At 46.7% G+C, this 16,016-nt stretch overlaps 1 protein-coding gene across 1 annotated transcript in view; it reads right to left on the minus strand.

The window, feature by feature from the left end:
• The window catches only part of DGKD (diacylglycerol kinase delta), a 64,694-nt gene extending 51,602 nt beyond the window's left edge, over positions 1-13,092 (minus strand). Inside the window, exon 1 of the mRNA XM_067302009.1 lies at positions 12,928-13,092. Coding sequence (XP_067158110.1) covers positions 12,928-13,092 — 165 coding nt within the window. The remainder of the gene's footprint in view (positions 1-12,927) is intronic.
• Positions 13,093-16,016: the final 2,924 nt, after the last annotated feature.

Below are 16,016 nucleotides of genomic sequence, written 5' to 3' on the forward strand. Positions count from 1 at the left end.
ATCAAGATGACTTTATAAAATGATTCAGACATCGCTGCTGCCTTTCTCCTCCTCTGCTTGAATTTTACAGCCAAAGGACTTGCTACTTGCAGAGGAACGCAACTGAAGAAAATTAACTGGGGACAGGACCTCGACCTGACGGCAGAGAGGCACTGAATGAAATAAATGGGGGGCTGAATGCGTGTTTCTTCTCACCAGCCTCTGCAGCATTTTTAATCCAAGACCTCCTCTGACCAGATTACTGGCTGTGCAATTCTTCAAGACAAAAGCAGAATCGCCTCTCCCATATAGAAAAAACCCTGAATCTGCTTTTTGGTGTTGTATAGTGGATCCTACAGGAAGAGCTGATCATTTTCCCATGACACTTGACATACCACGAGGTTTAATGAGGTGCATCCTATCAAGAATAAATATAAATATTATTGTTTATGATAGAATTAGCCACACTATTTTCTATCCAGCTTGACACGCCATAGCATGTTGTTCTGTAGGCTGACAGCACTTTGAAAAACAAAGTATCTTCTTGTACTTAGCCTACGACTATTCGCTGCTTGTTTCAACAGTGACCCTTTTTATCATATTACAAGACAGCATAAAAAGGTTACTAACAAACTGGTAATTCAAAGCAACAAGGCTCAGAGCAGACCGCCTGAAACACCACTGCAAAGAACACAATTAGACAGCTGAAAGGCAGGGCCTGAGAAATTTCTAGCATTTCACTATTTATCTTTGGCCCCGAAGAGAAGTGACTTCCTGCAGAAAAAAATTCATTTCACAGCTAGCAATACACAACCCTCCCTTCCCCGCACACGCTCAACCCCATTTAAAACTTGCCGCTTAGGAGGAGAAATAATATGTTCTCAGATTTCTCGTGTCAAAATGGCTGCAAGGGTTAGGCCTAATCGCGAAGTGACCGAAGAAAGAGTTTTGCCACCGACCTCAACGGGAACGGTTTCAAACAACTCAGAGGACTTGCATCAAGCACTTCAGCCGGGGAGAGCCCAGGGCTCCAGTGCCTCCCCTTCACACAGTCCCACCACAGAACAGCAAGAAGGCAAACGATTAAGAGCAGTCACACACAAAACTAGCAAGACATGGTAGGATTTCTTATGGCATTACATGTGTGGGGTGTCGCTGTATCCAGTAAGTCACATCAGGAGATGACAGAACCAGCCTACACGGACAAATTGCTTTTTTACTGGTAACATGAATGATTCTAGTGGAAAGGTAAGAATGATCCCACCACATTTCACCTGCTCCCTTTTTCTCTTGCACAGAGCAATATTCACCATCTGAAGCACAGGACCAGTCCAACCTTTTCCATCCATTCACAAGCCACTGGCCCCATTTGGAAGTAGGGCCCTTCATATAACGAAATTCCTAATCTGGAAAACAAGCTCCTATTAGCCAGACTGAAGGCAAGTATCGACTGTACCCAGCTGTCAGGCTGGCAAGTGTCCTTTGGCACAGGGAGGCTCCAAACTGTGTTCGATATAGAAAGACGAACAATGCAGCCTATTTTGCAGCTGAGATCATGACATATTCTTAGGGGCAGTTACTCAGTTTGGCATCTCCAGTACAAGAATTTTGCTCCAGTGATACTTCTTTCCAAAGTTTTCTAGAAAATAACTGTACAAAAGGTAAAAACAAAATCATTCAAAACTATCTAAACAGCAACTAAAGAAGCCCAGATACCAAAGTCCTCAACATCTGTATTTCTCTGTATTCCATGTGTCTTCAGAATGTAAAAACTTCAGGGCACAGATTGTTTTTATTTTTATGTACTATAAAATGTTAAGTAGGGTGTTGATGCCAAAAAACAAATAAATAACTTAGGAAAGAACCAAACACGTAGAAAAAGAGCAAAAAGAAAACACGTATGCAGAACTGATAAGCTATCTTCAGTTATGTCAGCTAAGGCATTTCTACAAGCAACTTCATCTAGTCCCTGACTCCAGGTGAGATGCTGCAAACAGCTGGGAGTAGCTCTGCAGCCACTTGCACCATGGCGAGGCAGCCTTGCCAAGCTAGGGCAGCTACAAATTAGGAGCGCTGCACCTCGTTGCGGGTAAAACTGTTTCAGTAGCTGGTTCTATAAAACCTCTTTGTGGTCATAAGTACAGAATTAATAATTATTACAGTAAATCCAACAAAGAAAGTAAGGGAATAAATCTAACTAACCGTGTAGAATAAGACACGAAAGGTCAAAAGGCAAGGGGTTAACAAGCTAATCCGAAAGCAACATCCTTCCCCCAGCCAGTGGTCACACCCTGGAAATCAACTCCAGGAAGCTCGGAGGGGGGAAATCTGCATCAGGAAAGCAATTCTAAGAATGGGACACATGGAGAGCTACCCAGATATATAAGAGAGAACATGGAATTTGCTAGTCTGTTAGTCCTGGTTGGCAATTCTACATTAAATACATTTGAGTCTTGCAAAAGTGAAAAAAAATCCAACAAAAGACTTCTTCCAGGGGTATGAAAAGGCCAAGACATTATGTGAACTCATTACAACAAAAGGACTCCAGAAAGAGGGGAACAAAAAAGAGAAGAAAATCAGAGGTCAGCCACAGGAATCAAATGTCAAAATGGAAGCTAGGGCTGCGAGTCAGTGGTCCAAAAACAGAAGCCAAGCTCTCCACTGATGAAGGGGGTATTGTCTAGGCTTCTAGTGTACAGAGGCTATCAAAACAAAATGATAATAATCAGTGTTTTATAAACTGGGAAGTACCCATGTCAGGTTACAGCACAGACCTCTAGACAACCATACGGGAAGGTCTGCAAAATCTCCCTAACAGTCATCTTCCCTTTCCTCCCTCTCTCGACGAGCACGCAGACGAGCAGAATTCAGCAGGGTGCGCAGCGATCTGGACACGGCGTAGCTGAGATGTCACTGACCCAGGAAATGCAAACTTATTCCCTGGATCGGTGGTGAAAAACAGGAGTTTCTAACAAATAAAATTCTGAAATCAGGCATGAGTTAGAATCTGCCTTGCCACAGATAAACAAAAGGCTGAAACAAGTTCATTCTTCATTATTTTAACGTTGCAGCAAGTAAATGAAGAATAAGTCTTTGAAACAGCATCTTTTCAATGCACTATTGAGATGCTACTATTGTGAATGATTCTGTTTTAAAATGGATGAGCACTCACAGACATAAAGTGAACAAATTAATGTAGAAAACCAACTCTGAGAGCATGCAGAAAGGTATATGGGAAAGGAAATACGACATAGCAGCATATCAGTGTGCAGCTCCCTGGTAAAACGAGCTCGGTCAGAGAGCTCCCAGCAAAGTACTTGAATCAGACAAATACTCTGGTCAGCTACTTAGAAGAGAGGATAAAAGCAACCAGCACCGTCTGATTCAGGATGAATTAGTAGCTGGACAACTCCTGGCACGGTAACTGCTTAAGCCCTCAGTATGCTTTCCATAGGCTCCAGGCATCCTTCCCAAACACATTTATCAAAGAAGGCAATCGAGCATGACGCTCAAATCATCCCAGCAAACTAGAACAAGACCGAAAGATAAGGGCTCAAATCCACCCAGAAAGTTAGCCAAAGCCAAAAAGCAGCAGTTCAAAAGTTACCTGAAGACTCTGGAATGGAATAAAGATTTTGCAGGGTACTAATTAAACATGAACTTTTTTTAAGGACAAGCATGAGAAATATGCTGTTATTTTTTCTACCGCCTTAAATTACATACAAAACTACGTCCCTTCCTTAGGGCATTAGATTAATAAACTGCATTTTCTCACCCAAAAAAATTCAAAACACATTACCTCCTGTGAAATCTTCAGCTCTGAGATATGCCTGTCAAACACACAGTTACAGAGCAGCACTGCAAAATCTCTGGTATTAACCTAGAATCACACTGCCTCTGCTGCTGAAAGCCAGCACCATAACCTTATTTTGAATCACAGCACTGAACATGGAACCCTGTAACGCTACAGCACGTATCACCAGAACTTAAATCATGCTCTCCCTCACCCGAAGAGAGCCGAATTATTATCCTTGTCCATCCAAGCCCACCCACCCACTCCACTGGCAGCTCAAATGAGCCGGGCACTTACCATAGCGACATTTCAGGGCCATCTGAAATAACAGTAACAGGCTGGGAAGGAGCAATCAGTGCTATTACAAGAACAGGGAGCCTAACAAGGGAAGGCACATCCAGAATACAGCTGGGGATCTCATCCTCAGAATCATAACCACCCCATCCTTCCCATCCTGCTAAATGTCATGGAGATCTAGGCCAAGCAGGATGGGAAAGGCAGCAAAAAAGTCCTGGTATGGGAACTTCAGGACACAGGAAAGTGAAAGTTATACGTCGAGGAGGCGAACCGAATCCTCTGCCCTCATGTCGAGGTGGCTCCAAGAAGAACACAGCATCCTCCCACTGTCTGGATTCCCATCAACTCTGCTACTGAATTCTGCAGGGAGCCTTATTTGGTAGCGGCTGGTAGATGCAAGGCCAAATCCTGATCCTTTTACTTTAACCGGTATTCCAATGGCATTACACTATTGAGAGCAGAAAGCAGCTTTTGGCCTTCAGCCATTTGATTAATACCTAAGGTATCTTAAGATTTATTTTTATCTCATCTGTAACAATTGTTGTTATCAGATTTTCCTTATTAATGTATTAGACAACGTATGCTCTTAAGTTTCTTTTCCCTCATACATTTAACATAGTTCTTAAAGGAAACTCCAAAGTTTTTAAGTTTGTTTTAGTGTCCTGCAAATACCTTTGACCATGTCAAGACATCTTGATCAGCACCAGCTGATCAAGGGATGTTAGCAGATGTTAGCACCAGGGAGATTAGCACAGCCTCGGGAACACCATTTTGTTAACTTTCAGCTACAGAACCAGCAAACCAGAACAGAAGGGCCTGGCGTGAGTTCCCAGAATACTGTTTTTTAATAAAATCTCAGCAACAGAGCTACACACTAAAAGAGCACTCTGACCTTCCTCAGCACAGATCAGCTTGAAAAGCAGGCGATGTGCTCTTCCTGTGGCACCAGCCACGCTTCTGACTTTCAAGAAACAGTAACGGCGGCTGTCCCGGGGGTCGAGACATGACCCTGGCGCTTGAAACACCTGTCTCAGTTCCCAGCTCTGTTGGGGACACGCTGTGTGATTTTGTGCATTTGATACAATAGCTATATACCTCAATTCCTTGAATGGCAAATTGAGATGGTATCACCTCTCCCCACTAGAAGATTATGAGAGTAAGTATTAAAACTTGTAAGACTCAAATATAATGCGATTGATATAATGTATTGATTGATATCCAAACTGAACCAATACCTCTGTTTTAATGAAGAGTTCCTAGTTTCTACCCGGACTCTTAGGTAATCAAGAAAGCCTTTCATTTTTCAGAAAAGCAAACCGCAACATCAAAAAAGGTAGCAGATGTAAAACTTCCTAATTTAGTAACGAGATTGTGAGGCAATAAGATTTCCTCTAAAACTAAGTGGAGTAACAGTGGATTAATCAATTATCTAATTGAGCAGTGCTAATCTTCTGGCCAGGCAAGTCACCTGCCTCCTTTCTGGATGAAAGGAGGGCAGCAGGCTTTGGTCCTCCTTTTCTGCATAACTGCTTTACAGCCCACGCATAGCCCAGGAACTGCACAGATACTCAGCCTCGTACTGTGACGAAGCCCTGGACTCCTGCGGAGGTGCAGCACAAGCAGCTCATTGCTTGCAGGAGTGATATAAAGCATGTAGGAAGGGACCAAGAAAGATGGCAGCTGAAGTGGAGCCCTATTGCTGCCTGACCGATTCATCAGCCTGAAGCTGTGCTGTCCTCAGGACAGGCCGCAGGCTGGACAGCTGGCCTGCTCGCTGCACGACCGGCCAGAAGCATGTTCCTTCTTAAGGGACACTTTTACAAACCAAGAAGCAGTAACCACTTAAAGGGGGAAAAGCATGGAACAAATAGTTTCAGTGGAAAAGCTCAGTAAAATTACTTTAAATAACGGTCTGTGAATCAGAAACCTTTAGAAAATATATTCCACAAGGAAGATGTTTTTTCACTTGAACAGCATTTTGTTCTGAAATTTTTGATGCTGCTATGGCACTACCTAGTGTACATCTTAAGCTTTCAATGAAACTGGGAATACAAAAACCTCCCCTGATCTCACTTCTGCTTTCTCTTAAATATGTTGGTATATCTGCTATTTTAGAAACAACAGTATTGGATTTGTAACTAAAGAAGGTACATTAATGCAGTGCCTTAAATAATATACTAGTTTTTTTAAAATGGTAATCTGCAGATAGATATTTTACAGTTTTCATTTATAATCCAGTACTCTTCCAAAGTAAAATATTAATGATTTTTTTTTTATAACTACAGTTTTGAGCAGGTGGAAGTGCTCTAAATATCTGAGTTAGTTTTATTAGAGAGAGAGAGAATGGGGGGGGACAGAGAGAGAGGGAGAGAGAGAGAAAAAGTAGTAATGTACATTTAAGCACACTTTAATACTCATTTTATTTTATATCTATTTTTATTTGAGAGAATAATTACTAGCCCGACAATGTACTTTTTGGCAATGTGGTCTAAGTAAATCCATGTTCTCAAAACATGCAAAGGTTTAATGTTAGCTCTTTAGTTCCTGGAACCTGAACTATAGTTAGAAGGAATGAGAAAAGCTACAAGTGTGTGTGGTTTTGTGTTTTGTTTTGTTTTTTTTTTTAAAAAGGAAGTAACAGCTGTTGCTTTCACATAGCATCCAAAAATCTCCAGCAGCGAGGCAAACTCACAGTACACCAATGGTAATACAGCACTGGGAGGCTTCCCAAATTTTGTCAGAACAGATGAATCCTAAAGAGCATGTAAAACATAACGTAGACTTGAGCTAAGCGACAGAAACATTCTTACAGCATTTAACACAGACTAAAACCCCATCTTTTCCTCAGTGCTCAGAGAAAGAACTAGTTTGATTGTGGTGTTAATCCAAGAAAGTTGATGGCCTTAAACCTGCATTCAAGGTGTTGCGAAAGAGCAATCAGTTCAGTCTGCTTGGGAAACTCGCACAACGGTGAGGAGAAACATCCCACTCCCCCCCTCTGTCATCTCACTGGACAACACCACAGAAGCAACAGGTTTGTATTGCTTCTGCTATTTTTTAAGCCTCAAACAGCATATTTCTCTCTTTCAAAGTCCCCAGTACAAACTACTGTTTCAGATGAATGGGTAGTAGGACTGCAGCAGGGCTTCTAGTGTTAGAAGACTGGTGCAAACAACTTTTTTTGCTCAGAAGTGAATGAAAACCAGGCAGTACTTGTTTTTTCTTGCTTTGGCTCTTCAGGATGACTACTAGATCTCAAAGCTACTAATCAGAAAGAGAATCACAACCTTTCATAGTGCAAAAGTCCAGCTACACCACAGACTGCTACACAGCATGAAAACTGAAAACTTGCTCGTTCAGATACTGGAAAAGTCTATTCATCACAGCATAAAGCTTAGTTTCAGTTAATGTATCCTGCTTTTCATAGCATAAGTTAACCTGACATCACTCTGCTACTGGAGCTTCCAATATCCCAGATAGTTACTTTAAAGTTTGGAGAGCTGTTCACTCTGTTTGCAACTCTGTTGAAATACATACCGCAAGTTTGTCTTAAAACAGTTCAAGGTAATGACAAATGGTTATAAAACCCAAAACATTACAGAAAAATTGCTCATAAAAGTAAACAGAAGTTCGAGACTGAATTAGTCCAAACAAAAAGCTCTCTCGATGCCACCCAAGGACACTGCTGAAATCCTGTCTGGTAAACAAAGCGAGATCTCAACATGCCAAAACCGGCACGCTGGAAATGAGACCTATCTGATGAATGAAATGAGAGGACTGCCTGCTCCATTCATTCTCCTGGTTTCTGAGGCTTAGGAACGGGCTACGTGCAATGAAAGGCCACATGCGCAGAAAGAAGTGAGCTTTACTGTCAAGGCCCATACAAGGAGCGGGGCTCTTGCAATCCACACCCTTGTCTCCCAAGACCACTTTTGATGTTATTGTGCCTTCATCCAAGCCAGGTCACGATTAAGATGATATTACCACTCAGCTGATTCCGGCTGAGTCCCAAACACTGCCCAGAAGGTGGGAGTGGGGCTCCTCCTGCCCTATCTCCTCACACACGTCTGCATCTCTATTTTATTTCTTCTCTCCTAACTCCCTCTTACCCACCTGTTCAAAAATAGCTTAGCTTAGTCGACCAAGAGTTTCTCTTGGTACACCAATGCCAGCCTGAGACCAGGAAAGGGGCTAAAAGCAGTTTTCTAAGCAGCTTGATGCTGGTACAGGTCCGACAGGTCTCAAAACAGCTGATCAAGCACTGTATGCGGTTTTTATTTCTTTTCCAGCTCAGACTCCAACAACAGCAGTGACACTAACAGCTTTACCCTGTCATACTAGGATTTCTTCTTTCCCTAGAATAAGAATCACTAAAAGACTGCTAAAAATACTTCCCTTTCCTACCTTACTATTATTTCTCAAAAATCTTTCCTAGCTAAAAACAAGTAAGCACATTAAACACAGTACTTTACTTTTCAAAAACTTAGCTTCCCCCCCTTCGCTATATCTTCACAAGGGAGGAATTTTCCAGTTAAACAGATGTTAACTATGATTTGCCTTCAGACATTGCACGTCGAAGTCCCTATACCTATAATCCCAAACAATTCTACTTGCCCCGCAGCATTACCAACACATTGCAGTCAAATGCAGCTGGGCAACCAGTGGGCTCAGAAACAAGTTAGCTGAAGTTTTATGGTCTTGTAAGCAAGAAGTTTTAATTCAAAGTTTTTATTGGGAAAGCAGATGACAGGACCAGAGGAAGCAAAACATATCTTCAAAGTGTTTGAGACCGACCATGACAAACAAGTAAATTCAGAGGAACTGCATGGTTATAACAGATTTTGTACTCAAGCTGTGATGACAGTAAGCTCCTACAGTGATTTAACTGTACTTACAGGCATGGTCTCAAGCAAACTGCAGCAAAAGATGTGGTTAGAAGAGATTTACATCCTCAGGTGAAGTAAAAGCCTCCCTGCATCTCTTACTGTCACTCTGACAGACCTGTCCAACAGCTTTGACAGCTTTGGGTAGTCTGCTCTCTGTCATTCAGTAGCTAAATTTAAAATTAGGTCTGCCTTTACAGAGGAAGCAAGCTTCTCAAAGCCTCATCAGAACTACAATTAACCGCAATGTTGTCTTGCTCCCTGCCTTAAGGACAAGAAAAAGCACACATGCAGCAGCGAAGATGATGAAACAGAAAGAAATCAACAGTAGCAAAACAAATCAGGCCTTGATACCATAATACCTGGGGTTACCTGGAACATTTGACACTGTTTAGCTGAAGGTCTTCTGCAGATTAACACACAGGAGGCTTAATAGCTGTGGACAATATCTGTTTATAATCCTTGTTCTTAACATGTTTATGTTTGCATAGTACAAATGGCTGGTTTAAGCTTTTTCCAGCCATGCTGACGCAGGAAATGATGTAAAACATAGCAAATGATTAAGTAGAGATGTGGGGATGTGTTCAGCTGCATTCAAACAAAAGTAAAATCCAATACACCTTTTACCTTAGCATCCCAACATCCTGTTGTAAGCGAGAGGTCCCATTCTAGCACTGAGAAAGTCTTTGTCCTTGCTCTCATCACTGACAACAATACATAGATATTAAAGTAGACTACAGCATCCTTCCTCCCTATTCACATGGGACCCCTGCCACAAATGGTATTAAGAAACCACAAGGTTCATCCAGTCTCCTGCAGAAGCATTTCTGATATTCAGCACTTGTGTGCAGGAAAAGACCTCAAAAGACTTCTTTTCTTAAAGCAGATGAACTGACTAGATCAGGTCACCTGGTGCTACAGCACGGCTGAGATGTGCTTGACACATGGAGCATTAACCCATCCGGAGGGCTTCACTGTTTCCTGTTGCAGCCAAAAGAACCGTCTCACCCACACAGCGCAGACCTTCAGTGTCTTAACTCAAGTAGTAAATTACAGGGTCAGCAACACGTAGCAGACGGAGAAAGTAACTCCACCATGTGTAATGAAGTGAGTAAACGGTTCTCACACACGACTTTACTTTGTTATGGGGGGGCTTTCAGCACTGGCACCAATGTAACAAAATGGTCACGAGCAGCAGAATGATGACGCGCACACATTTGAAAGTAAGGCAGACTGGCCAGCAGAAAAAAGATCACTATGAATAACGCTTAAGACACTGCATCATGCAGAGAGACATTTTCTCTCCTTCGCTGTGAATACACGATAAGCAATACTGAGCTAGAAGTATCAGCACTGAACAAGCCTTCTGCATCCACACAGCAGCAACTGTGTCTCCCTGTGCCTCAAAGACAACAGTAAGTTGATGGCAGAAGAATAACTAGCCTGTTATTTCTAAGACATGTCACACAACAACCCGAGGGTTATACAGTATTTTAACAGCTACAAAGAAAAATCAGGCAGCTATAGTAAAAATAGCACAGAGGAGGGCAACTCCCTATGGGTGGTTCCTAGCCTCAGGCTAAGGGAAATCTTCACATCTTCTCTTACGGTAACAATACAGAGGAACTACAGCCACAGTTCCTCCTGGGGAGCAGAATACTGTCACTGCCCCGACAATGGCATAATCGGTCCAGAACAAGCCAAAAGGGGGTACAGCCTGACTGGGCCAAGGGAGTCCGAGTGGAAAGGCCTGTTACCCAGCCAGGCAGGTGAAGTAGGGCAGAAACAGGAGCTGGGAACAAAGACTAACCAGCCATGAGACCAGCGCTAGACCAGACAGGAGGCTAAACAACATCACTATGTGATGGATACAGGAAGGAACAATAGCAACGGATGAAATGAAGAAAATGGGGATGCAACCATTAAAGAGATAAGAAGGTGTCGAGGTACACGAGGACTCTGGGGGATAACAGCAAGGGCTGCACCCTTCAGAGCACAGGAGCTGTGAACGCGAGACAAATGATTTGCAGAATGTCTAAAAGAGCCACAAGAAAGGGGTTTAGGAAAGTGATAATGGAGGAGAACACAACGTGACAGGGAGATGAGGCCATGCAGGGGCCCTCAGGAACGGCATGGAGAGGTGAGGAGGGGACCCTTGGCAACTCTGATGTGGGGGGAAAAAGGGAGATGCAGCTGCAGGGGGTGGAGAGGGATGGCATGTGCTTGGGGGAGTCAAATATCAGATAATGGAGGATAGTCATAGGAGACAGGAACTCTAACTTGCAGAGCTGTAAGAAAATTTTAGAGGGAAAGAGAGAGAAAGGAAGGAAAGAGGTAAGGCAGTATCCTGTTGAGCCTGGGCACACTGACCACAGTGAGGAAGAGGGAGCTCCCTGGAAGGCGCAAACCAGGACACAGATGAAGAGGGTCTAAGCTGGGTTATTGGAGAGAGCGATTTGGGGAGGTTCCTACAGGGTCACAGAAAGGCAGTTTGGGGAGGAAACCTGCCAAGTGGTGGAGGCTCCATTTCAGGGACCTGTCAGAAACCCCTATGAGCAGTTAGGGGGCCGTTGGCAGCCCATGAAGGGCATTTGGGGGGCAGTTGTTGGCAGGCCTCTGAGAATCAGTTTGTTAAGGTGGTCCTTGAAGAGCATGTCTGGGTGGGGGGATCTGCAGGTTCCTGAAGAGCATTTTGGGGGGTGGAGAGTGATTGTTAGCAGATCCCTGAGGAGTAGTTGGAGGGGGAAGGCACTGGCAGGCCCCTGAAGGGTGTTTTGGGGAAGGGGTTGTTAGCAGATCTTGAAGAGTAGCTTGGGGGAAGGATCGCCAGCAGTCCCTGAAGGGCAGTTGGAGGGAGTTGCTGGCACATCCAGGAGGGGTGGTTTGGGGGGAGACTGCAAGCAAGTCCCTCAGGGGCGGTTTTGGGGGGGGGGGGATGGGTCACAGGCAGGTCCCTCAGGGGTGGTTTGTGGGGGTCACCAGCAGGTCCCTCAGGAGCAGTTGCAGGGGGAAAGGGTCAGAGGCAGGTCCATCAGAAGCAACTTGGGGTCGGGAAGGGTCAGAGGCAGGTCCCTGAGAGGTGGTTTTGGGGGGAAGGGTCACCGGCAGGTCCCTCAGGGGTGGTTTGGGGGGGGGGGAAGGGTCACAGGCAGAGGTCCCTGAGGAGCGGTTTAGGGGGAGGGGTCGCCGGCAGGTCCCTGAGGGGCAGTTTAGGTGGTGGGGGAGGGTTCACCGGCAGGCCCCTCAGGGACGGTTGGGGGGTAGGAGGGTCAGAGGCAGGCCCCTGAGGGGCAATTGGGGGGGGGGAAAGGGTCACAGGCAGGTCCCTGAGGGGCGGTTTGGATGGGGGGGAGGGGTCGCCGGCAGGTCCCTCAGGGGCGGTTGGGGGGGGAGGGGTCGCCGGCAGGTCCCTGAGGAGCAGTTGGGGGGAGGGTCACAGGCAGGTCCCTGAGGGGAGGTTTGGATGGGGGGAGGGGTCGCCGGCAGGTCCCTGAGGAGCAGTTGGGGGGAGGGTCGCAGGCAGGTCCCTGAGGGGAGGTTTGGGTGGGGGGAGGGGTCGCCAGCAGGTCCCTGAGGAGCAGTTGGGGGGAGGGTCGCAGGCAGGTCCCTGAGGGGAGGTTTGGATGGGGGGAGGGGTCGCCAGCAGGTCCCTGAGGAGCAGTTGGGGGGGAGGGTCACAGGCAGGTCCCTGAGGAGCGGTTTGGGTGGGGGGAGGGGTCGCCGGCAGGTCCCTGAGGAGCAGTTGGGGGGGAGGGTCACAGGCAGGTCCCTGAGGAGCGGTTTGGGTGGGGGGAGGGGTCGCCAGCAGGCCCCTCAGGGGCGGTTGGGGGGGGGAAGGCTGACGGGGCGCGAGGGGCTCGGCGGCGGCGGCGGCGCAGGCCGTGCCGGGCGGGGGGGCGGCGGCGCGGAGGGAGCAGCAGCGGCAGAGCCGGCCGCAGCGCTGCCGGAGCCCGAGGCCCTGCCCGCCGCGCTCACCTTCTGGCGGATCTGCCCGGACGTGGAGACTTTGCGGATGAGTTTCTGCGGGGAGCCCGGCTCCTGCTCCGGCTCGCTGTCCGACGACTCGTCCGCCGCGGCGCTGGCGGCGGCGGCGACCGCCCCGGCCTGGGGCTGGGGCTGCGCGGCGCCCGCCGCCGCCATGCTGCACCGAGCGGAGCCGAACGGAGCGGAGCCGAGCGGGGCGGCGCGGCGCGGCACAGCACGGCCGGCGCCGGCGCCCCCTCCCGCCGCGCGCTGCAGCCGCCCGCCCGCCCGCCCGCCGCGGCGGCGCCCCCTGGCGGCGGCGACCGCGCCGCGCCCCGCGAGCCGTTGGGGGGCGGCCGTTGGGATGGGGGGCGGCCGTTGGGATGGGGGGCGGCGGGCTCGGTGCGGCGATGGCAGTCCACCTCCCGTCGCCGCGGCCCGAGGGACGCTCTCAGCCCTCGTAGGCTGAGCTCCTGCAGCCTTTTCAGGCAGGTTCCTGCAGGACTGTTCCCCCATCTGAGTTTGCAGCTTTTTTCGCAGCCCTTGGAATGATATTAAAGCTTTGCATAAACATAGGCAAGTTTTGCTGCAAACTGAAATAAGCCGCCTCAGCGGAGCGCTGCTCGCTCTTTGTCCTGCTTGCTCCAAACACCACAGTGTCTTTATTAGGGGCTAGAGAAAAGCTTTTCTGCTCACATCATCAAAGGTGAGAGCTGAAAGCTGGGATCTCTCCTTGATTCCTATGGTTGTTTCCACTACTCAATTCTTCCCCTGTATTTTATTAAATACCATGGGGTAAATCATATAGAGGCAAGTTAGAGCGCTTCTTTTCTGCCCCTAAGATGTTTTAATCAGCCTCCTGCAAAAAAAGGTACTTTCCACCTACTGTCTTGCAATCCACCAGCCCCTGACAATCTCACTTTAGTATCTGCTTAATCAGACACTGCTAAGCGAGAGTGATCGGCTTTTCTTGTCTCCCACCTACTCTGAGTCAAAGCAGGTTCCTGATGTCAAAAAACACTTTATTTTTCAATACAGAAGCATTCTTGACTGACTCAGCCTTTCCACACACCATTTCTCATTAGTACTGTTAGCATTAGGTAACTCGGCGCTGAAGCGCTTGTCTCTCTAATGCCCAGATCCCCAGGAAAGGCAGGAGAAGCTGCCTTCGGAGAGCTGCCTGCTTTATAGTATCCCTTAGCTACAGCTATGTAGCTGGGATTTCTTGGAGATGGACAGGGAAAAAAAAAAGCATTTGTCACCGAACTCGTACCTTCAGCAGACAGCTAAAGCACTGAGGCCGTATATTTGATGCAAGTTCTGCTCAAAGTAGGCAGTTTCATAGATGCTATCATTCCCGGGCCTTATCGCTCTCCGCGGGCTGGCAGCCTGTTCTATAAATGGACTCCCACCACATCAAAGGCAGAGGGTCAGGAAATTGGATTACTCTCTTCCAGCTGCAAATATGACTAGCAGGCTACAGGTCTGACTTCTTAGAGGATCGTGTAACATCAGAACCAGAAGAAAGGAAAGATAAAAGGCAAACGGTTCCAGCTAAAGACCTCTTTTCTGCTGACAAAGGTCAGCATCTGTTGACTAAAGGGCAGAGGAATAAGAAGCCAGCCTGGCTCACAGAAAGAGAAGCTGAAGGAGCCAGCAGAAAGTGTTCGCTGCCTCTCTGGGCAAGTGAGCAAACAGGCTAGCGCAGGGCTAAGCTAACGGTCAAATCTCTGAAAGTGCTTTTCTAAGCTAAGTCGAAAGCACTGATTCAACCAGTGCGATTCCATCCCTTTTTGCAGCACAGCGCGTTGTGACTTTGTCACACAATTAGCTTACAGAATGCATCACCACAGGTGGATTCGAGAGGAAAGTCAGTAACAGAGGTGCCATGCAGGCTTGATATACAAAAAAACCCCAAACAAAAAAGCTTTTAGTTTGCTAATCCCATATTTACAGCTCTAGTAGCCAGGAATACTGAAGGAAAAAACCTTTGCGGGGGAAACAGCACTTCTGAACAAGATTGGGAAGACTGTCACACACCGTCCTCCCCTTCTCCTTTGAATATCTTCCAATGCTTTCCTGAGTACCAGCCTCTCTGAGGCCAGCATATTTGCTACCGACCTTTTGCTACTAACCTTTTGTTCAACCCTACTGCATCAGTGCGTCTTTCTCTTGCGTCACCAAAAAATTAATAATAAAAATACTAGAGCAATTATTAGAAGGGCCTTTCCAGAAACCTAGGCACAGAAGCCTGATCCTCCCTCAAAGTCAAAGTTGAAATCACACAGAAATTATACTGACCAGGAATAGTAGGAAACAGTTGCAGCATTTCTTTGGCAGCAAAGGCTACAACACTTAGAAAGAGGAGACTGAACATACTGCCTCTTGCAACTTCATCTAAGATGAGACAGCTGTGACAAATGAAGCCAAACAGACTAACAGGTGGTATTAAGTGAGAGCACTGATCAAACTGCAAAATCATCTGTGGTCTTTAATTCACTGCTTTCAGCATCTTAATCAAGCCCAGTTTAGAGAATATGATGAAGCAAAACAGGAGAAAGCTTTGCTTTTAACCCAACCTCTTTGTAAGTGTTAGAAGTCACATGTAAAGCTGTTCGTTTAAGCCTTTGGACCATCTGTAAAATGGGGCTTGTAACCGTGATGATGTCAGTAAGACAGAGGAAAACCTCTGCTCAAAAAATGAGGCCTATATATAGAATGGTTCTGCAGAGAAGCCCGAGAACAGCCCACGCTTTCTCCAGAGCAGGCTGCTTTAGCTTGCTATGGTTATCAATAGAAAGCAAAGCCAGAGTGTGGGCAAGCTCAGTGGCCGTAGCCTCTGCAGGCTGAGCAGGATGGAAGTGCAACTGGCTTGCAGCAAGCTTTCACTAAGAGTCCCACTCCTGCTGGGAGGAAACGGACGTCTCTAAAATGTCTCCCTGGTTTTCTTCTGTGCTAAAGGCCCATTGCCGTTAGCTAGGATCTAAATGGGAAGCTTTTTAATTCCATTTTCCTGGGTGTAGGGTGGGAAACACAAGCTTACATAATGGAGGTAGGCGCTGCATTCAGGCTTTGCAGGAGAGTTTAAACCAGAGACACAG

This window comes from Apteryx mantelli, chromosome 9, assembly GCF_036417845.1.
Source record: "Apteryx mantelli isolate bAptMan1 chromosome 9, bAptMan1.hap1, whole genome shotgun sequence".
Taxonomy (NCBI): domain Eukaryota; kingdom Metazoa; phylum Chordata; class Aves; order Apterygiformes; family Apterygidae; genus Apteryx; species Apteryx mantelli.